Below are 21,167 nucleotides of genomic sequence, written 5' to 3'. Positions count from 1 at the left end.
ACCCATGGGCTCAGTTCCCCATGCCCAGTCCTCTAACTGTGCCAGTGCAGGGTTCTGTGTTTTGGGTAACACCTTATACGTAAAACTTGTTTCTTGTTTCAGGTATTTAGAATGAAGCTAAAATGTATTGTCATCTCTGCACTTTGTTTACAAAAAAAAAGTCTCTGATTCTTGATTCTGAAGTTAGTATTTAACTTTGGAATGATTGTAGAACTTGTTTTGCTGCCTGTTAGGTTTGCCTTGTAATTATATATTTTACTATATGTATTTCTTAATTTCCCCACCCACCTCTGCTCCAGCATATTAATCTTTCTTCTCTACAGGCTTCACAGAGGCCCTGCATCTGGTAAAGCTAGACCTGTTCATTCTCTAGTTGTCTTATAGAAAGTGGTGGTTTTCAGAGCCCAGCGCTCCTTTAGAATCAGTTTTCTTGTCTCCATTGTCCCCGCAAATCTTATTGTCAATTTGATTAGGTAGGATATCTCTTTGTACTAGAGGCTCCATGGACTGTTCCTGTGTGGGTGTTTCTCCTGCAAACACGCTTGTTTGTCACAACACGTCAGGAAGACTAGAGACACATGTAGTCTCCTCTGTGTGAAAGCTTACTAGTCTTACTGCTTTCTGGATCTCAGCAACAGGGAGAAGTTAAGAAATGGAGGACGTGGTGATTGCAGGCATAGCAGGAAAATTACCAGAATCGGAGAACTTGCAAGAGTTCTGGGAGAACCTACTTAATGGAGTTGATATGGTCACAGAGGATGATCGGAGGTGGAAACCAGGTGAGCACTCATTGTCTCTCCTTTTGGAGCCTTGAATTCTGAGCTTTTCAGATGAACTATCCTATGAAGTGAAAGGTTTTATCAAATGGGGAAACCCTGCCAGAGTTTTTAAATTTACTTCTGATACAGACACCAAGAGATTCAGGAACAGAACAGTTCTATAAAAGTCTTATGTAATCCATTTTATAATGGCATTTCTCATGCAATAGTAACTAATAAGTTCTATGTAGCTTATTTACAGGAAAAAAAAGAACACTTTTAACAGAGCAGCTTTAACACAACAGCATCATGAATCTTGGACCTGCTGTTGACAGCTGTGGTAATAAGACTCATCTGTCAGTTTTATAGGTTCAGAAGTAGCAGAGGGACTGCAGTCCCATGATTTATGGCTTTTTACAATGTTCTTTTCTGTTTGATTCTCTCTTTGAAATATTCGGCCCATGTCTATCTAATTCAAAGCTCGTGATTTGTGAAAGTGAAAAGTAGCTTTTGTTTTTCTTCTAACTGGTGACTGACTGGAACCACTGATTCGGTCTGTGTATGTGCTTGGCACAACTTGCCAAAGCACAAATACTTACAGGCAAATAGATGCATTTTGCTGCCATATCCTGGAAAGTCTTACAAATCGCAATCCTTTTTGTTAACGCAGCTGTCTAATTCCCATATGGGATCTACAGAGATGGAATGCTAGGTGTTCTCATAGCACCCTGGGTGCTGCAATATGGAAATGAGGTTTCATGTGTAATCAAGAATCAGCTGTGGTCATGCTGCACTGCTTCCCCTACCACCACCCCCAGCTAGTAACTGCTTCAAAGAATATGTAATCTGTGACACAATGTTGAATTTTTCTTCTCAGGAATTTATGGACTGCCCAAGAGAAATGGAAAGCTCAAGGACATAAGCAAATTTGATGCCTCTTTTTTTGGGGTTCATCCCAAACAAGCTAATACAATGGATCCTCAACTTCGCTTGCTGTTAGAAGTTTCTTATGAAGCTATTTTGGATGGAGGTAAGCAGCTGAATGACTGAAGAGGGAGAATTGTGCTATATTGCCTCTGTGCGACAGGTGCAGATGTGCATCAATGTGATGAGAGTTCTAACATGAGAAAGCTATCACAATAGAGAGGAGACCAAAGAACTGGTAAGAGAGTTAGAACACACCTGTTTTCTCTAGAACTTGAACTAGGAAATCTACACTGATTGCCAGCAAATCTGTCTTGTACAGAACAACCAGTACTGCAGAAACACTTAAACAGCTACCAGTGGAAGAGCTTTTGTACATTGGTGTCCTTATGCTCATGCTCTATCATAATATTCCAAAATAGATCTCTTTCCCTTTAAAGGCAGAGGGCATAATTGCAGTTGAAATGGAAGAAGACTCAAAACAGAATTTTCATCCATGGTCTAAAAGGATGGCAGATGCCCTGATGTATCCTATGCATTGGCCAGATTCATTGAAAATATGTGGCGTTTGAGCTACTATCATAAAATGCTTACCTAGGGCATGTGCTCTCCGAAATTGGAGCCTCCTTTCTCCATCACTGCCAGTATCCTGAGCTTTTGAGTTACTCGCCCACAGAGCCAGAAAGTTTGTTCTTAATCAGTTTCACATCTGAACATAAGAAGCACAAGGACAAAGTTGGAAACAGCTCACTAGTATTGACAAATTGACACCTGCTGCTCAGCTGCTGAGCTTCAGTCCAAAGGCCTGAATAGTCTGCTTGTGTCCAGGACTCCTGCAGCACAGAAAAGAAAGAGCAGAGATTGCCGGAAGTCAAAGCCTTTCAGAGCATAATTGTTTCTTATTCCAGGTTGTTGGCTTTTGGGCTTAATAATTCTTGTACTCCAGAGGCCTCTAGTGTGGATAGGTAGATATTCTTGTGCTCACGTGATATTCTGAGGGCTACGTTTTTCTTCCCTTCTGTCTGCTAGTTTTCTCTGGACTGGAAGTCAGCTTATCTGATCAGCATTTGTATTTTGCCTAATCTGTACCACTTCTATACAAGACTTCAGCAATACCCAACTAAGCTGAAAAGCTGTACCAGGGCAATATATTCTGGTCAAAAAAACAATGCCAAAGTTCTGAGGGACTCTACTGTAAGATTTGTAAGGCCTGCAATTGAAGGAGATGGAGAGAGAACTATTGGTAAGGGAACAGTGCTACAGGTCTGCCAGAAAGGGACAGTAGGGAGCTGTATTTCATGATCTAGTGCCAGAAGGTACCTGGTATTTCCCCAGTTTGCCCTTCATCTTGAGTCTGTCTGCCATAATCTACCTTCCAATATTCCCATAGGTATTAATCCAGGCACCCTTCGTGGCACAGACACAGGTGTGTGGGTTGGTGCAAGTGGGTCAGAAGCTGCTGAAGCCCTTAGTCAAGATCCTGAAGAGCTTTTGGGGTACAGCATGACTGGCTGCCAGCGTGCTATGTTTGCCAACAGGATTTCCTACTTTTATGATTTAACAGGTAAGTGTCCCAAAACCCGTCAATGCTGATGAGTAATTGCAATTTGAGCATGGTTGTACCACAGCTTCTGCAGAGGGGTGGGATGGATATGATGACGTAGACCCTTCTGGGAGAAGAAAACAGCACGCAATGGTTGTGAGGAGGCAAATGGGAAGCAAAAAAAGCGTGGTGAGGTTCACCGTAAGGCTTTGTACCTCGCTTGCTGCTGATGGGCATAGCTGGCATTCATCTGAAAGAAGATGAAGACGATGGCAGAAAGCCTTCAGGAAAAGGGTCCAGATCTTGATTTAAACTTCCTTTAGACTGTTACTTGATATCCAGTCATGTAGAAGTTTGCCCCAGAGGCGAACTGACTAGAAGGAAAGAAATGTAAAGGGAAAAGGTGGCAGGTGTTTTGTTTGTTTTTGATGAGTAAAGTAAAAGAACTGAGGGAAGTACCAAAATGGTATATTGACTAGAAGTGCCTGTGGCCTTGAAGATAAAAGATAAAGTAGAGGGATGGGAATTCCTATGCAGAGCAGCTGGGGATTGCGATCATGGCAAAGTTAGCACCAGGAAGAAGAAGGGATTTTACTGATGAGAACAGAGAAGTAGATGAGACCTGCCTGCGACAATACAATTTCTTTTTTTGGTGAAGACTGATAGATATAATGTAAAAAGGTACCCTTAAAACCAAGCTGTTTGCATTATTTTTCTTCTTCTTCTTCTTCTTCTTCTTCTTCTTCTTCTTCTTTCCTGTCTCTTATTATCTGGTAAGCAAGCAAAGATGATGATACTTGTATTCCAGTGTACCAGGATTACCTTTAATGTTCTGTAGCAACTTTTACTTAGCTTTCTTTGGATATGTTCCCCCCAATCCTGTAGTCTCTAGCAAGCAACTCTAGAAAATGAACAGTAAAAAGAAAGTTTTTGTTAGTTATTTTTTTTCGGGTTTTTTTGCTTTCCCTCTCTGCCCTTCCTGTTTCCTAAGGACCAAGCGTGACTATTGACACAGCCTGCTCCTCTAGTCTCATCGCACTGGAAAATGCTTACAAGGCAATTCGTCATGGACAATGTAGCGCAGCCCTGGTAGGAGGGGTCAACCTTCTGCTAAAACCCAACACTTCTGTGCAGTTCATGAAACTTGGTATGCTTAGTCCTGATGGTACCTGTAAGGCCTTCGATGTTTCAGGTAAGGCATTAGCACCAAATATTGCTGTGTTGTTTGAGTCTTATTGCTGAGGCTGTGACCTGATACTCCTGTAAAACAGCAGATAGCTGGTGTCATAGTTGTTCTTAGGTGCACCGTTTGGGACATACCCTGAATGTTATCTATGTTGTGTGCTTAATTGAACCTGGAAAACTAACTGTGGAGAATAAGCTGTGTGGCTCATTTCACTACCACTGAGGAAAGGAAATAACATGATCTCTTGACGGAAATTTTCATTCATCATTTGTGATAAGCAGACAGCATTTTTAGGGCATACGTTTTTAAAACAAATGCCTATATCGTATTCTTAAAGCAATCAATTTTAAACAGTACTGAGGAATGAGGTGACTGTATTGTATAGTGTTTTGCTGCTTGAGCAGAACTCTTCAGATTAGGGACTTGTTCTTCTCTCTCTGTTCACAGGAAATGGATACTGTCGCTCTGAAGCTGCTGTTGTTGTTCTTTTGACCAAGAAGTCCATGGCTAAACGGATCTATGCCACAATAGTCAATGCTGGGAGTAACACTGATGGTTTTAAGGAGCAAGGTAGGCCTTGAGCCTCAGAAAAGTGAGATTCTACAGAACTGTCCAGTCTTGAGTCTTGGTCATCACAAGCAGGGGCCTATGGCTGTTATGGAGTTCACTTTCTCTAGGCCTGTGAGATTTTTTTTTCTTTTATTTTTCTTTTGGTAATACAGAGTTCAGGCCTTTATTTTGTAAAGGAATCCAATGAGGCAAGTGGCTGTTTCTACTGTACAGACTAACAGGAATGTCATGTTACTAGTTATGACTTCCTCAGGATACCTTTGTAATAACTTTTTTGCATTGATAGTAGACATGTATTTTATTGCTGGAAGACTCTTTCCCTGCTGCTCTCCAGTTTCTCCAACTCTCCAGTCATGCCAAGTTTCACATGTTCTGCTTGATCTGGACACTTCCTCATACCTGTTAACTGGTATCTTCCCATACTAGTCTAAATCATTGATTTAGCTCCACTGCTGGATCCTCTTCATCTTCCAAAGAGCATGATAGGCTTGTTGTACCCCATGCCAAAGCCATAGGTATAAATCCTGAAAAGGTTTACTTGGTCTTTTTTTTTTTTTTTTTTTTTTTTTTTTTTTTTTTTTTTGGACCTTGTAGCCCTAACCAGTTAAAAGGACACTAAAACCAGAACAGGAAGCATCTAATGGGAGAGAGGAATTGATGGCAATTTTGGTCCTAGGTGTGACGTTCCCATCTGGAGAGATGCAGCAGCAGTTGGTCAGCTCTTTGTACAGAGAATGTGGTATCAAACCAGCAGAAGTGGAGTATGTTGAAGCTCATGGGACAGGCACCAAGGTGAGCATGGCCTGCTCTGGGTTTTTGTTTGTTTGTTTGTTTTCTCCCTGTTGTCTTCCCATGAACCCCTTGTCACACTCCTCCTTCAAATTATTTCTTGTTCTTTCAAAATAAACATGAAGGAACTGTATTTTTCCCTTTACATCAGTTACTGGAATGTGTACTGCTTCACCACTTTTGGATTTTACCCAAATATCTTAGTTTTTCAGATTTGTTTCTTCCGCAATGCATTTTAGAAGTGTTAGCTAATTGTCACTGATTGTTTTCTTACTAGGTTGGTGATCCACAGGAAGTAAGTGGCATTGTAAATGTCTTCTGCCAGTGTGAGAGAGAGCCACTGTTGATTGGCTCAACAAAGTCAAACATGGGTCATCCAGAACCTGCCTCTGGGCTTGCTGCATTAGCGAAGGTAATGCATAGCTTGAGAAGGAAAATGTTGGCTTTTAAGAAAGCTTGCACTGAGCCAGGATAAGATGTAAGCTTATAATGAATTCAGGTGATTCTCGCTTATTATTTCATTACTCCTTGCTTCATCTGCAAATATTTCTGAAAGCTCAGGTGATTATGCTGCCAGCTGGACATGATTGCTCAGGTGACCCTTGGTGGGGGTGTGTTAATATACGCATACATTTTTAATCCTCCTGTTCTGAATTCTACAGGAGCTCAAACTGTGCTCGGAATAAAGGCTTTGTGATCACCTTATTGATTGTTCTCACACCAGAACTTCCAGCAGAAATGCACTATAAGTCATTTGGGTTTGGGGGAGGTACAAGTAGAACAATTTAAATGTTTTGGGTAGCTGACATTGACCAAAGAGGCAGTTTGGGCTCTCAGTGCCAAAAGAGTAGCTGATCCTTCCGGCTGTTTGTCAGGGATGTGTCTTTTCTTCCTCTTCTGTCTGTCTCTTGTGTTGGCAAGAAGCCAGGTGAGTTCTTCAGGATGTCAGGCTACCAGCTTGAATAGCTGGTTGTCTTAGCAACCAGCTGGCCTACTAACTATTGCTGTAGACAGACAATCATCTATCAGTCTTGGCTCCTAAACTGCTTATCGGAGATCTAGCTAATGTTCATGCTTGGTTGTAAGCCTATTATGGAAAACCTTAGAGCCATGCAGACTGAAGCAATGTGCATTGTTACTGCTAGTACTTTAGGCTCTTTAAAGTGGTTATTATGACCTGAATACATACTACTCCCTGTGAATAACCTTGTCTGCAAATAAAGCTTGAAAACTGCAGTGTCCATCTCTTTTCAGATGAAAATTTACTTTTTAATTTCTATCATCTAGGCTGAGACCTCCTTCAGTAGAAGGAATGATGACTGACTCATAAAATAAACCTCTCCCGTGTTACTACATTGTAGGTTGTAAGCAGTTTGCTTAGTGCAGTTCTGCTGTCATCTGTCAGGACAGGATCATAACTCTGAAGTGCTCTTTCCTAGTCTCCGTGTTCCTTAGAAAGGGTGCAGAACTGTGAAAAGGAGACATGATTTCTCTTTTGTAGGCTTCTCTGACATATCATGTTTTCTCACTCTTTTCCATAAGTTTTCTCAGTTAACTTTGTATCAGAACCTACTGCTGGATATATCGGCCCCTAACACCTACCATGCCTGTTCTGGAAGTGTCTCTTCCTATGTTTTTCTTAAGTTGTATTAGGTCTGATTCCCAGATCTGGTATCTTGAAAGCACCTGAAGCTTTGTTTGGAAGGATGTTGGAAACTCTGGCTCTCTAACAGTTTCTGGTTCTCTAACAGTTGGGCAGCACTTGATATTTTAACATTTGGAAGTTAATCAGAATGGCAGATAAAGGATCCTTGAAACCAAGCCAGAAAATACACCAAGCCAACTGTCTCGAAGACAGCTACTGTCTCAGGCAGTCTGAAGTTATTGTAAACATTTTCTTTTGGGATTCCATAAAATGCTTTATATGTGAGATGCCAGTTAGGAAAATAGATCCTGGAAGTATCTGATTTCAGACTTGAAAATCCATTATGTATATGAACAGGTAGAAAGGAAACTACCATTTGCCAAGGTCACCTTACTTAAATTCTGGTGTGGGAGGGAACAGCTTATTTGTATTTTTGAACTACTCGGCCTAATTACTGTATAGCCAAGACAAAGCCTCTTGGTGACTCTGGTGTATACTCACTGTACTCTCAAACTTCTATAAAAGCCATGGCGCTCAAGTGTATGCTATGTAATCATTTATAGTAAAACGATAATAACAAAAGAGTGTTTTCTACAAGAAAATGTGGAACACAGACTACTCTGTCTCTTTCAGGTCATTCTCTCTCTGGAACATGGGCTGTGGGCTCCAAATCTTCATTTCAATACCCCAAATCCAGATATTCCTGCCTTACAAGATGGCTCTTTGCAGGTGGTTTGTAAACCAACACCAGTGAAAGGTGGCCTTGTCAGTATCAATTCTTTTGGCTTTGGAGGTTCTAACGCTCATGTCATTCTGAGGCCAAATGAGAAGAAACGCCAGCCTCTGGAGACCTGTAACTTGCCGCGACTGGTCCAAATCTGTGGCAGAACACAGGAAGCTGTGGAAATACTAATTCAAGAGAGCAGAAAACATGGAGGATGCAGCCCGTTTATAAGCCTGCTCAGTGATATCTCTGCGATTCCTGTATCTTCCATGCCCTACAGGGGCTACACGCTAGTTGGCAGTGAGAGTGACGTAAAAGAGGTCCAGCAAGTTCAAGCATCTGTTAGACCACTCTGGTACATCTGCTCAGGTAACACCACAGCAGTGGGTCCAGGCTTCTGCATTCCTTTGTGGATCTGACGTTTGAGCTATTGGACCCTCCGCTCTATTTAGCGTTTTCTTCCACTCTCTAGCCTGAGGTACTATTATGCAGCCTTTTGCTAAGTGTAGGAGACTCATGTTCCCTGTGTTCTATCTAATCCTTCCAATTTAGCTATCTTCTGATGATAGCGAAGTCCAGAAGAATGAAAAGCAGTGTTTAATTTAGAAGGTATTAGAAATGTACAATGTTTTGCTCACAGATAGAATTCTCTCACTGCCAGAGCAAGTATGTGATGTCCGCTCCTTTTATTGGGCGTTACCAAAGCTCGCCTTCTCCTTGCTTATCCTGCAGGCATGGGAACACAGTGGAAAGGTATGGGCCTGAGCCTGATGAAGCTGGATCTGTTTCGCCAGTCTATATTGCGTTCAGATGAGGCTTTGAAGGACACAGGGCTGAAGGTCTCGGACCTGCTCCTGCATGCAGATGAGAACACTTTTGATGACACTGTCCATGCATTTGTTGGACTAGCTGCTATTCAGGTAAGACTGAATGACTGGTGGAGGGGGACATGGACCTTTTCCTCGTCTCAATCCATATGAGTAGGCTCTGCTAATGTGTCTGTTTGGTAAAACATTGTATAAATTAATACTGATTAGTAAGTTTGTGTAATCAGCAGATGACAGTGATCTGTTAGAAATATACCTCTAATAGCAGAGTGTGTTGCATCCTTGATAGTTTTGGGTCCTGTTGTTTTGAAGAGGTTTGGGGGAATGTTGACCTAAACCGATTTGTGCGCATGTGTGTATGTGGGGCAGCTTCTTCCTTTAAGAGACTGAGGAATGCCTGAAGTTTTGTGTAAATGTTTGTGCCAACAATCAAGGTTCTATAGAATACTTCTGTATTTTACCTTCTAAAACTTCTTCTGAAAATGAACTTAATGAAGTTAAATAAAGTCCTTCTAATTCTGGATGAATGTCAGTGTGGGATTCAATGTCTCTTAATAAGAGGCATAGTTTTAAAGTGATCTGGAAAGCTGGCCTTGACTCTGTTCTGTACAGACATGCTCTTCTGCAACATCCTATTGTTGGAAATAACTTCCTAGTGGAAATCTAGGTAGTGGAGAGGCCCAGACAATACTGGAGTTGCATAATGATTCTTGAGCTTGCTTTGAAATGAGACTGGAACTGCACTTGTGAAGAAAATGGCAGTGAGGCCAAGAAGAATGTGTGTACAGAAAAGCCATTTTGTAATATACTTCCTGCTGTGTAACATACCCTTTGTTGAGGTATGATGCCTGCTTAGTCTGGTGTGGAATCACTAATCCTACTTTTCCCTGCAGATTGCCCAGATTGACATGCTGACGGCTGCAGGTCTGCAACCTGATGGGATTTTGGGCCACTCAGTGGGAGAACTAGCTTGTGGCTATGCAGATAATTCCTTAAGTCATGAAGAAGCCATTCTTGCCGCTTATTGGCGAGGGCGATGTGTTAAAGAGGCCAAATTACCCCCAGGAGGAATGGCTGCTGTCGGTAGGTAGCTAAAAGTAGATTCTTACCAAATGAGTGATAGAGGAAAGTACATCTGTTCCTTGTTGTATAGTATTAGGATAAAATCGGGCTCTGAAATGTGTTGGCGGAGACAACCAGGTCTATACAGTTTTAGCTACTGCTGCCTCTTGTCCTTTTCTTTCCTGATGTAGAATGGGATATAAAATACTGAAATTAATATAATGGTAGTAACCTCCGACCTGGAATACAGTAGAATTTTGGTCATCCATCCAAAACTAAGTGGAAATGGAGAGGTTTATTGGCAGGTGACAAATGACAGAAGTCTGATAATCTGCTTGAAAAGAGATGAAAATCTAAGGCGCTGGGGTTTTTGTCTCTTGATTTAAAGAGACAAAAAGGGAGATTTCTGACGTACAGAAGAATGAGGCATGAAACCAGTAAGACACTTTTCTGTATTGAACAAATGGCTTGTAGAATTTACTGCCATTATAACTTGAGGTTGAGAACCTGATGATAGGACTGGCTCTTGTGTACTAACACTTAGGAAGAAGCTCCCCTTAGACAAGCTTTGTTCAGTGTTTCCGTGTCTCTGAGAAAAGTAAAGGATGTAGTTTTGGCCACTATTTGGTGAAGTTTTGAGCTATAAACCCAGCAGTTTGTCTTGTCTGGCTTTATGATGTCTCATATGTTTTTGAATAAAGTGGTTATTTGCTGCACGTTTTTTTTTCTGCTTCTTATTGTTGGCACAGTGGTCATTAAAAACTCTGAAACACTTCTTTTCAGAGAAAAGCTGTTGCAGGTCTAATGCGGTAGGTTTGATGACTAGATCACTTGTTATAATCTTCTTATTTTAACTAATGCTCCAAAGGGCTATCTAATTAGGCTTTCTTTTGTTTGATATTAAATACATGACGCTTACCATAGAATTTATCTCAGACTGCTGCATATGTTTTTCCATAATCTGATACTGAGTTCAAGTTTTTTCAGTTACTTATATCCATGTAATAGATGGCCAGATTCTGTGTGTGTGATTGCCTCCCTTCATGAGGCTCACAGCTCACTGCTAGAAAGACTTGTGTTGTCCAGAGATCTTCCTTCTACAGGTCTGACATGGGAGGAATGTAAGCATCGCTGTCCTCCAAATGTGGTACCGGCCTGTCACAATTCTGAAGATACTGTCACTGTTTCGGGGCCTCTGGTGAGCAAGAAACTAATTTGGTACACACCAGAGCTGTGATTGGGACTTGGGAAGTTCCTGTTTGGAGAAAATGTGAAGCCAAGTTAGGGCTCAGCTTCTTGCAAAGGGAAGCTGGAGTGAAGTGGTGGAAGGGGACACGGTGCTTTTTATGAACTTAAACACTTAAATGTCCTGTGAAAGAAAGTGGTGTTAGTGCCCTAGTGAGCTAGTAATTACAGATCTCTCATGCTGAATAATGTTACAGCCATGGGCACAATGAGAGATGGATGATAAGACTCAGAAGGACAATAACTGCATCACAGGGTATGGCTCCCTCTAAGTGTCAAGTGATGGCGCGTATGGGGGGAGTACAGCAATTCATCCAGATCCCCAAATATGTTGCAGGCTTTTATGTTTAATGCACTTCTATTCCTCTTCTTAGGACTCTGTGAATGAATTTGTAGCCAAACTGAAAAAGGATGGTGTGTTCGCAAAGGAGGTGCGCAGTGCTGGGGTTGCATTTCATTCCTATTACATGGCATCTATTGCACCAGTGCTGCTCAGTGCCCTGAAAAAGGTAATATTGCTCAATTATTGCTCACTTGGCTTATTCTGGAACAGCTGTGGTTTGAGTATAGGTGGTGTTAAGCTTAAGGGGACTCCTTTTTTTTAGGAGGGAAGGAAATCTTTTGAAGAGTGTGTAGACCTCTGTGATACCTACGGTTAAACATGCTGTGGCCTCAAGCAGAAGGATGTCCTGAGTAATCAAGCTGAGAAAAATGGCCCATAAAGGGAGGAGATGGAGGGGTGGGCTTGCTTTTCCTGTCTTATTGTCATCTATAACCTGTAACTTTTCCTCATCTTCCTCTATCTTATCTGTCTGTAGGTCATTCCACACCCTAAACCTCGTTCAGCACGGTGGATCAGTACATCTATCCCCGAATCTCAGTGGCAGAGTGATCTGGCTAGGAATTCCTCTGCAGAGTATCACGTGAACAACCTGGTGAATCCAGTGCTGTTCCATGAAGGTCTGAAGCATGTTCCAGAGAATGCTGTTGTAGTGGAGATTGCTCCACATGCTCTCTTACAGGTATTGTATTCAATTATGTCAGTAGGCTACTATATTGGTATGCTACTGTAGGAAGGAGACTGAGAGTCTGAGAACTGAGGAATACTGCTTTTCTAGTTCTGAAAATACTTTCTCCCTCCAGTGCTTTCAAGTCTCTCCCACATTTAGGATTACAAAAAAAAAAAGAGAGAGAGAGGCATGTCCCAACACATTACCACTTCCCCACCCACACATTCACATAGTTGCCTTTATTCATTGCCATGCATTTCAGATAGCTGATAGTCAGCTCACTGAACTGTGCAATGAGTAGGAAAAGCCCTTAGTCATTTGGATCAAATAGTGTGTGTGCAAAGAATGCAGCAGGGAGGAAGAATGTGAAGCCTTAATAGCTTGGGCTGTAATGTTGTCAGTCCTCGCCAAACTGAAAGGGTCAGGCCTAGATCCTTATTTTGATAGGAGAGCCTCTTTCTCGTCCATCCCCCAGCCCTCAATAGTTATTTGGATGCAGTGGGGATAAATGACATTGTCGGGGCGGGGTGGAGCAAGAATAACAGGCCTTCTCTATGAAAATGTTTTATCACCATCTGTGCCTTGAATTTAGTGGAGGGGTGGTTTTTGTTCACACTTTTTTCCCCTTCCCTCCTCTCCCCTTTCCTCCCCGCTAGTTCAATCAGTACTGATCTCTTTTACTTCATTTGAAAAGTTTCATCATCAAACTTGCACAGCCATAGCAGCTCAGTGAGAAAGGAAACATAATGCTACACTAATGTAACTAATTAAAAGAATACAATATGCAGTGTTGTATCTCTTAAAAATATTCAGTCACTCTATATCATATAAATCTTCAAGGAAGGAAGATTCGAGTCCCTGCTCCCAAATAAAAATAACTTACACTAGTACTAAGATGTATGGTTTTTAGCCATGCTCCATTAAGTTTGAGGACATTTGGAGTATGTGGTGTCCATTCCTCCATTTCTTCCTCTCTGCCTCAATAAGAGCTGAAAATGAACAGCATTTCTAATTAATTTTTAGAAGCTGTGAGAATGTCCAAGTGTTAATCCACTAAAGCATTAATCCACTAAAGTTGTGGGTGTTTTTGTTTGTGTTGTTTTTTTGTTTTTTTCCTTGGAAAACTTTGGCCTAAATGATCAAGGTAAAAAAGCTAGGCTGTGCCTTTGGACTCGGGGGGGTGGGGGGTGGGGGCGGCATGTTTGTGGGGTGGGGGGAATGTTTGGGGAAGTAGGTCCTCTCCCTCACATTTTCCCCCATCTTCCAGGAAATCTGATTATCAGCTTATCATTGTGCTGAAGCAAAGTCTTGCTCCGCTTATCAGCAACATTATTTGAGAAGATACTAATTAAGTTGACTATAGCTAAAAGCAAACTTGTATGGCAACAGGTGCTCTGATCAGCTTCGCAAATGCTTCGGCATCTATAACATCAGCTGTTCACAAAATGTCTTGTACGCTTCACCTTTTTCAGAATGCCACTAAAAATGTTTTCTTTTTCTAAACTATGGTTAGAGGTGTATTTTGGGGAACTTCCTGAGACTTAAATGATATTGGAAGGATCTGCCTTCGTTGTCTGAGAAGCCTAACTGGGGAAGTGGATTACAACTCTTGGACAACTGTGTTTAGCCACCTTGTGTAGGGCAATACTTAGGTCCTGACTGCCAGTCACTACGTAGCATGCGTGCTGTGAAGCCTACTTCTTGAATACAAGTGTATAAATAGTCAGTACCTTTTTCCAATTTTGTCCCCTTTTGAGGCTGTAAAGTGGATGAAAGTCTCCCTGCAGTCCACAAGGATGTGCTTTCCCCACAGGATCAATGCCATGGATCTTGTGCTTGTCCCTGAAAAAGCTCAAGGGCTGGTTCTTTTTGTTTGCTATGTGGCATTCTAGAGGTGAAAAGTGTAAGCAGAATCATAGTTATTTGGGAATCAAATTTCAGGGTTGTATAATGCTTCTGAGTTCCAGTCCAGTATATATTTATTATGTCATGTTGGGCTTATGTGTACTTTGAAAGTGACTTCCAGACAGACAGAGTAAGGCAGAATCAGAGCAGAGCACTTTAGACAGATTTCCCCACCTCCCCCCAGTGGAAAAGATTTTTTTGGTGCTTCATGTTGGAATCATCATACAATTCTGGACTCTAATGCAAACAATTAAGGATTTTATCAACTGGGTTTGAGGGTGTCCTGGCTTTTCTCTCCCTCTTCCTTCTCCCATTTAAAGATGCAGCACCAAATTAAAGAGCAGATGTCCAGGGCAAGGTTTTTGGTCTAATAGCTATTGTTTGGAAAATGCTGTGGGATGCTTCAGACTGAAAAGGGCTGATCCTGGGAGCAAGGACCTAAGCTCTGTGTGTGTCTGTGTGAGTGGGAGACTCGAGAGGATGTTCTTGCAGTTCTTGAAGTGCAGCTTTTGACTCTACTTAACAGTCTGCTTGGGAAAGGGAGGTTTGTGATTTGGCAGAATTTTATGAATATTACGTAGGTTCTGCCTTACAAGAAATGCAGCTTCTTTGGTGGCTGGGAGGTGGCTATTCTGCTACTCTTTCTCTTCCTGCTTAAAATGGTGTACATTCTAGCACCTAGCACAGAGCTCTTGGCACAGAAGCGGTTTGAGATCTGTAGAGAAATAAATTCAGGGACAAAGAAGAAAGTGATGCCTTCCAGCAGTGATTTCTGAACTCTGCTTGACCAGGCTATCTTGAGGAGAACTTTGAAACCAGCTTGCACCATTCTACCTTTGATGAAGAGAGACCACAAAAATAACCTGGAGTTCTTCCTAACACAGACTGGAAAGATTCATTTGACTGGGTAAGGAGACTAAGGGAGAAGGGTGAGTGGATTATCAGTTGGGAGAGAATTCAGATCTCTTTCCTAGCATGCTTGTCTTCACAAGAATTGAGATACTGCTTTAACAAATGTGAAAAAGGATGGGATTTACATCTTTGCTTTATATAGTTATGCCACTTAGGAAAAATTGCCTTGGGTTACAAACTGCTTGGGCTGGGAAGGTGCCTTTCAAAGGGAAGGAGCCCCATTCCAGAGGCCTAGGAACCTGGACTAGCTCATGGAAATAAACTTTGAATCTCATGGATTGTTAGGATTACAAATTTGGCTGTGGTGTTCCTGGGCTCCATGTCTGACACTTCTCCAGGTGTCCCATGAACTATTACTGTCTGACTTCTTAAGTACTATGGTCAACTTTTTTTTTTTTTTTTTCCCTCTCTCTCTTCCTCCCCGCCCCCCCCCCCCAACTTGATCCTTTTTTGTCTTCCTAGGATAAATGTTCTTGGAAATAACTTGTTCCCACTTGTGGAATACCCTGTCCCAGTGGGAACCCCCCTTATTTCTCCGTATATAAAATGGGACCACAACCAGGACTGGGATGTTCCAAAAGCTGAAGACTTTCCAGCAGGTTCCAAAGGCTCTACATCAGCTTCAGTCTACAATATTGGTGTGTGTGCCTGTCCCTTCCCCCTCCCCTCTCTTTACCTTTACATTTTTTTGTAACACTATGGAAAAAGAAACTCAAAGGAGCATCCTTGAAGCAGTCTTCTGAAGCTTGAGACATTTTCTCTAGAAGGTTGGGTCTGCTCTTGAAGTGGCATGAAGGAACATGACCTGAGCAGATAATTGCCTTGGTTCAGACTGACAGCAGTTTTAAGAGCTGCATGTTGCCAGGCAGGATGGTTGGGGAAACTGCTAGAACCTCTTATAGACATTGAAAGGGAAAGACCTCTTCATTAGGGAATTTTTATTACTCTACTCTTTATTCTTTGACAGATGTGAGTCCTGACTCTCCTGACCACTACTTGGTTGGTCACTGCATTGATGGCAGAGTCCTGTACCCAGCAACTGGGTATCTAGTGCTGGCTTGGCGAACTCTGGCACGGTCTCTTGGTGTGGGCATGGAGCAAACGGCTGTTATGTTTGAAGAAGTCACAATTCATCAGGCAACTATCCTTCCCAGAAAGGGTGAGTGAGAGGTGCTGAAACAACTTCAAAGCTCTGATGAAGGGAGTGGGGGGAAAGAGAAACAAGGGGAAAGTGAGAGAGACCATAAAAGAAAGAATATAAGGAAGAGTACAACATAACTGAATTAAGAGGTCAGTTCATATGGTCAGGTAGCATGTATTATGGTCATCTCTATTCCATGTTGTGCAGTGCAAGTCTGGAGATGATGTGAGAGAAACTGGAGGCAGTGAATGGCCTCTCAGACCTCTCTTCTACAATATTTCTTGCAGGATCAACACAGCTGGAAGTGAGACTCATGCCTGCTTCCCACTGCTTTGAAGTGTCAGGGAATGGGAATCTGGCTGTGAGTGGTAAGCGAGTAAAGTGTCTGTGCGTGCCCTAGCCTACCCAAGTTCATTATTTACTGACACTGACAATTACTATTCTTTCCACTGTGCCCATCAGGGAAGATTTCCCTCCTAGAAAACACTGCTCAGAATAACTTTCATAACCAGCTGGTTGACCTTCAGACTCAAGTAGACATGAGCTCAAAGTCTGGCCTCTCCAAAGAAGACATTTACCAAGAGCTGCATCTGCGTGGATATAATTATGGACCAACTTTCCAGGGCCTTCTGGAATGTAACAGTGAAGGTGAATTTACTTCCTGTAGAAGAATGATGAACATGGTTGTCATTGTGATGATTATGTGATCTTTTAATTGAATTTGTATTAATGGCCAAGCTGTCTGTGCTTCATGGGGTGGTGTTGTACTTTTGGTACAATAATGGAGAATGACTATGTGTCTTGACAGTGCAGTGGGAAAGCTGTTATCTCCCATGTAGAGTTGATAATTGGATTTTACAGGGGAAGTTGGGTGCTGCAGACTTTGCAGTTGACAAGTAGTGACTCTTTACATCTGCTGACTGACAAAATCCCAGTGAGACTTTCCCTGCCTTTTCCTTTTCAGCAAACACAGGGAAGGTTCTGTGGAATGGGAACTGGGTGACCTTCCTAGACACTCTGCTGCACATGATAATTTTAGCTGAGACTGGGCGCAGTCTGCGCTTACCTACCAGGATTCGATCGGTGTGCATTGACCCAGTGCTGCATCAAGAGCAGGTGTGTCAATATCAGGACGATATAAAAGGTAATATGTCTTTCACACTTGGGCTTCTAATAGTTTCACTGAGTGCTGTATGTGAGAATGTTTGACTTACAAAAAAGTAGGGTGGACTTTGGGGGACCCTCTTAGTCTCCAAGATTTTCTGCAGCTCCCTCTGTAACATGGGCTCATAAAGCACTGTTCAGCTAATTGACCTTGAATACAATACTTCTAGCGTTTGATACAAACCCATTTGTTTCTTGTCTTGCAGCTTTTGATGTCATTGTTGACCGCTACCTTGATAGCCTCAAAGCAGGAGGTGTTCAGATCAATGGTCTCCATGCTTCTGTGGCACCACGACGACAACAGGAACGAGTCCCTCCCACCCTGGAAAAATTCTGCTTTTTGCCCTATTCTGAGAGCAACTGTTTGTCTTCTAGCACCCAGCTTCATGCCCATCTGGAGCACTGCAAAGGTAGAGTGGGGTTGGCTTGTTCCTGCACTAGTGGAATCTTTCAGCCTGTCAGAAATGTTTGAGAGAAACAGTTCTGGCTAGCTCAGTCCTTACTGCATTCAAGAAATAAAGTGCTGGTATCTGTACAAGACCTTAGCAGGAGTCCTTTTTCTTTAGAGCTTGCTATAAGCTAAAAGCTAGGTCTGCCTGAGGTGCTTCTAGAATGTGGGTAGGAGTAAAACTGGGGGGTGTCTGGGGGACACATCTGCCCTTCTATATCAGTGAGTGTTTCAGATGACAGAACTGTCCCTGCAAGCAGAGAGACACAAATCAACTTCTTCAAGGAGAAATCCAGCCCAGTTACTTCAAACACTGATAGGAAAGCCTACTTTGTCCCCAAGTCTATGACTTGGTTGTTTTGTTTCTCCCTGTGAACTGCCACAATGGACCAGTTCACAACGAATCACAGAATGTTTGAGGTTGGAAGGGACCTCTGGAGATCATCTGTTTCAACCCCCTACCTGCTCAAGCAGGGTGAGCTAGAGCAGGCTGCCCAGGACCGTGTCCAGTCAGGTTTTGAATATCTCCAAGGATGGAGACCCCGCAACCTCTCCGGGCAACCTGGTCGCTCACATGTTTTTTCCCATTTGGTTATGGGTACAAGAGCATATCCAGGGAGGAAAAGTGGTTTAGTGAGACACAGGAAGCTTGTGTTTGCCACAAGAACAAATAGAAGGCGTTTAGTCTTGCAAAACCAGTAACCTAGTACAGGGCTCTTTGGATGGGGAGGCATTCACTATGCACAGCTCATTTCTCCTAAGTGTTCTTTCATCAGTGGGAAATAAATTGCTATTTTTAAAAAGTTCTTTGACTTTAGCAATGAATTTTGCCATGTCTAGAGATGGCATTTTTGGCTTTCTAGGCTGATAGAGTGACTTCACACACATCTTTCAATTTGGTAAAAGAATTTAACTCCCCCCTCTCCCCCCCCCAGTAATGTCTGGATACTGTCTACCAAGTTTTTACATATGTTTTAGTGGGATTTTATTTTTCTCTGTTCTGTTGCTGATGTCAGCCTAGACAGGCTATTTTCCACCCAGCTACAGAGCAAAAGCATGTGGTGTGGTGTGATGGGTGGGTGGGTGTTTTGTTTTGTTTTTTAATACAGAGAAACTATGCTTTCCCACTACCACCTCCCTAAAGCTCTCATCATCCAGAGGTTTTCGGTTAGTTGCCCTCTTTCCATCAGAGCCTTGCCATGGGATAGGTTTGGTATGTTAGATTGCCTTGCTACACAGTCTGTTCTTCAAGCCTGCTTGTTTTGGGGCTGCAACTGCTGCATAAAATGTCAATTAGGAGAATGTACAGAAGCATGTACTATATCTTTGTGGCTAGACTAATGTTATAGGATGCCATAATTTGTGGTGCTGGTCAGCTGATACAGCAAATGGAAAAACTTGAGGGAGGAGATACTCTCCTCCATAAAAGGAAAAGAGACAACATTTGAGAATCTCACTCTTCACTTCTCTTTTTATTCTGTAGATCTGATCCAGAACTTACAGGCAAAGGTGGCAGTACATGGGATCAAATTAGCCATTCCTGGACTAGAAACTGTAGGGGCTGCTGCAGAGTCCTCACCCATACAGAAGGGCCTTCAGCATATCCTTGCTGAAATCTGCCACCTGGAACTGAATGGAAACCTCCATTCTGAGCTGGAACAGGTCGTGACTCAAGAGAAAATGCACCTCCGGGATGACCCTCTTCTCAATGGCTTGCTGGATTCTTCAGAGCTGAAGGCTTGCTTGGATGTGGCACTGGAGAACATGACCAGTCACAGGATGAAGATAGTGGAGGTTAGCTGGAAGCCCAGAATGGGGCCATAGAGAGTGTTTCCGACCTTCCAGTAACCTGATCACATTCTTCTATTGTTCCAGTTATAATTCTGGATATTATTCATGTTTCAGCTTGGTTTTCCTTCCCCCTCCCCGCTTCTTTTCTCACAGGCTCTTGCAGGAAGTGGACATCTCTTCTCTCGTGTTACAAATATTCTGAATACTCAGCCCCTGTTGCAGGTGGACTACATTGCCACTGACCGTAACCTGGAAACTATTTCAGCTAATGAAACACAGCTACAAGATGCTGGAGTTTCCATTAGCCAGTGGGATCCATCTAGTCCTCCCTCTGGAAATCTGACCAATGCTGACCTGTTGGTATACAACTGTTCAACAAATGTTCTGGGGAACACCACTGAAATTCTCTCTAATTTGGCAGCTGCAGTGAAAGAAGGAGGGTTTGTTTTGCTACACACCCTCCTTAAAGGAGAAACTCTTGGAGAAATTGTCAGTTTCCTTACAAGTCCAGACCTACAGCAGAGACGCAGCTTCCTGGCTCAGGTAAACATTCTGGAAGGACAGATACTTTCTCAGCAGTTAGTCTGGAGTTAGTATGTTGCTCGCAGACTCTTCTCTGACAAAGGTCGAGTCAATGTTGCTTTCCATTGAGTCCCTCTGCAGGAATGTGAAAGAACCACTACTTTTTCAGAAGAGAGGAATTGGAAATTTCTGCTTATTAGGTTGGGAGAGCAAATTCTGTGAGTTCAGTCAGGAATGCCTCTCCTAGTGACAATAAATCATCTTCAGTGCATTTATATGTCTATATAATTCATATGAAAACACTAACTGGGACAACTCATAGCTGAAATAATGTGCTGCATTATTTGAGGGGGTGCAGTTTTTTACTGTAGGATCCTAAAATGCTTCAGTATCAGAATCTCTTCCTTGTACTGGGGGTGAAACTTTATAAACTGATTAAGCTCTTCCAACGTTGAACTGCTCCCACAAAAGGAAGGCTTTTCTTCTGTACTTTTCTTCTCCCTCCCCACTTTATTTGATCCCACAATGAGGTATGGCAAAGTAAATTGTCAAATATGAGGGGGAGGGTGGTTTGTGGGTGGGTTGTTTTTTTTTTTTTCTTTTTTTAAGCTTATAGCTGTAAACAAATACATCATGCAGATAAAGCAATGCCAGTGCCAGCACAAGAGAGAGAGTGTGAGTGAGTGGCCAGGGAAAGAGTAGGAACTGGTACCTCACCTTCTCTTGGCAGCTAGCTGTTAAGCTAAGCAGTAACATGAAACTGCCCCTCAACAGAACATGAGCAGTCTTCCTGAGCTGAGTGGCTATAGGCACTAAACCATTGTTTTAGAACAGGAAGAGAGTAGCACTTCCAATAGCTTAACTTTTTTTTGTTTATATTTCTGGAGTGTGGTAGTTGGATTAGGAATTTTCCACAAAAATGGATTCAGACATTCACTGTCTGCAAAGAGTTTTAAGGAGATTTGAGAAGGAAGGGCGAGTTATTTGGCTTTGCGTCTTAC

General features: G+C 42.4%; 1 protein-coding gene across 1 annotated transcript in view; it reads left to right on the top strand.

Annotated features, from left to right (window-relative positions):
- The window catches only part of FASN (fatty acid synthase), a 48,453-nt gene that overhangs the window by 6,421 nt on the left and 20,865 nt on the right, over positions 1–21,167 (top strand). The window contains 22 exon segments of the mRNA XM_067308130.1: positions 633–779; positions 1,636–1,788; positions 3,073–3,246; positions 4,217–4,417; positions 4,859–4,981; positions 5,658–5,773; positions 6,048–6,182; positions 8,049–8,508; positions 8,872–9,059; positions 9,860–10,049; positions 11,132–11,226; positions 11,648–11,782; positions 12,092–12,295; positions 14,980–15,095; positions 15,563–15,738; positions 16,068–16,259; positions 16,529–16,609; positions 16,704–16,889; positions 17,206–17,385; positions 17,612–17,815; positions 19,337–19,647; positions 19,798–20,187. Of these exon segments, the coding sequence (XP_067164231.1) occupies positions 653–779; positions 1,636–1,788; positions 3,073–3,246; positions 4,217–4,417; positions 4,859–4,981; positions 5,658–5,773; positions 6,048–6,182; positions 8,049–8,508; positions 8,872–9,059; positions 9,860–10,049; positions 11,132–11,226; positions 11,648–11,782; positions 12,092–12,295; positions 14,980–15,095; positions 15,563–15,738; positions 16,068–16,259; positions 16,529–16,609; positions 16,704–16,889; positions 17,206–17,385; positions 17,612–17,815; positions 19,337–19,647; positions 19,798–20,187 (4,137 nt within the window). The 5' untranslated portion in view covers positions 633–652.

This window comes from Apteryx mantelli, chromosome 19 (assembly GCF_036417845.1).
Source record: "Apteryx mantelli isolate bAptMan1 chromosome 19, bAptMan1.hap1, whole genome shotgun sequence".
Taxonomy (NCBI): domain Eukaryota; kingdom Metazoa; phylum Chordata; class Aves; order Apterygiformes; family Apterygidae; genus Apteryx; species Apteryx mantelli.
The sequence above is the reverse complement of the archived record's forward strand: the minus strand, read 5'-3'. Positions and strand labels throughout refer to the sequence as shown.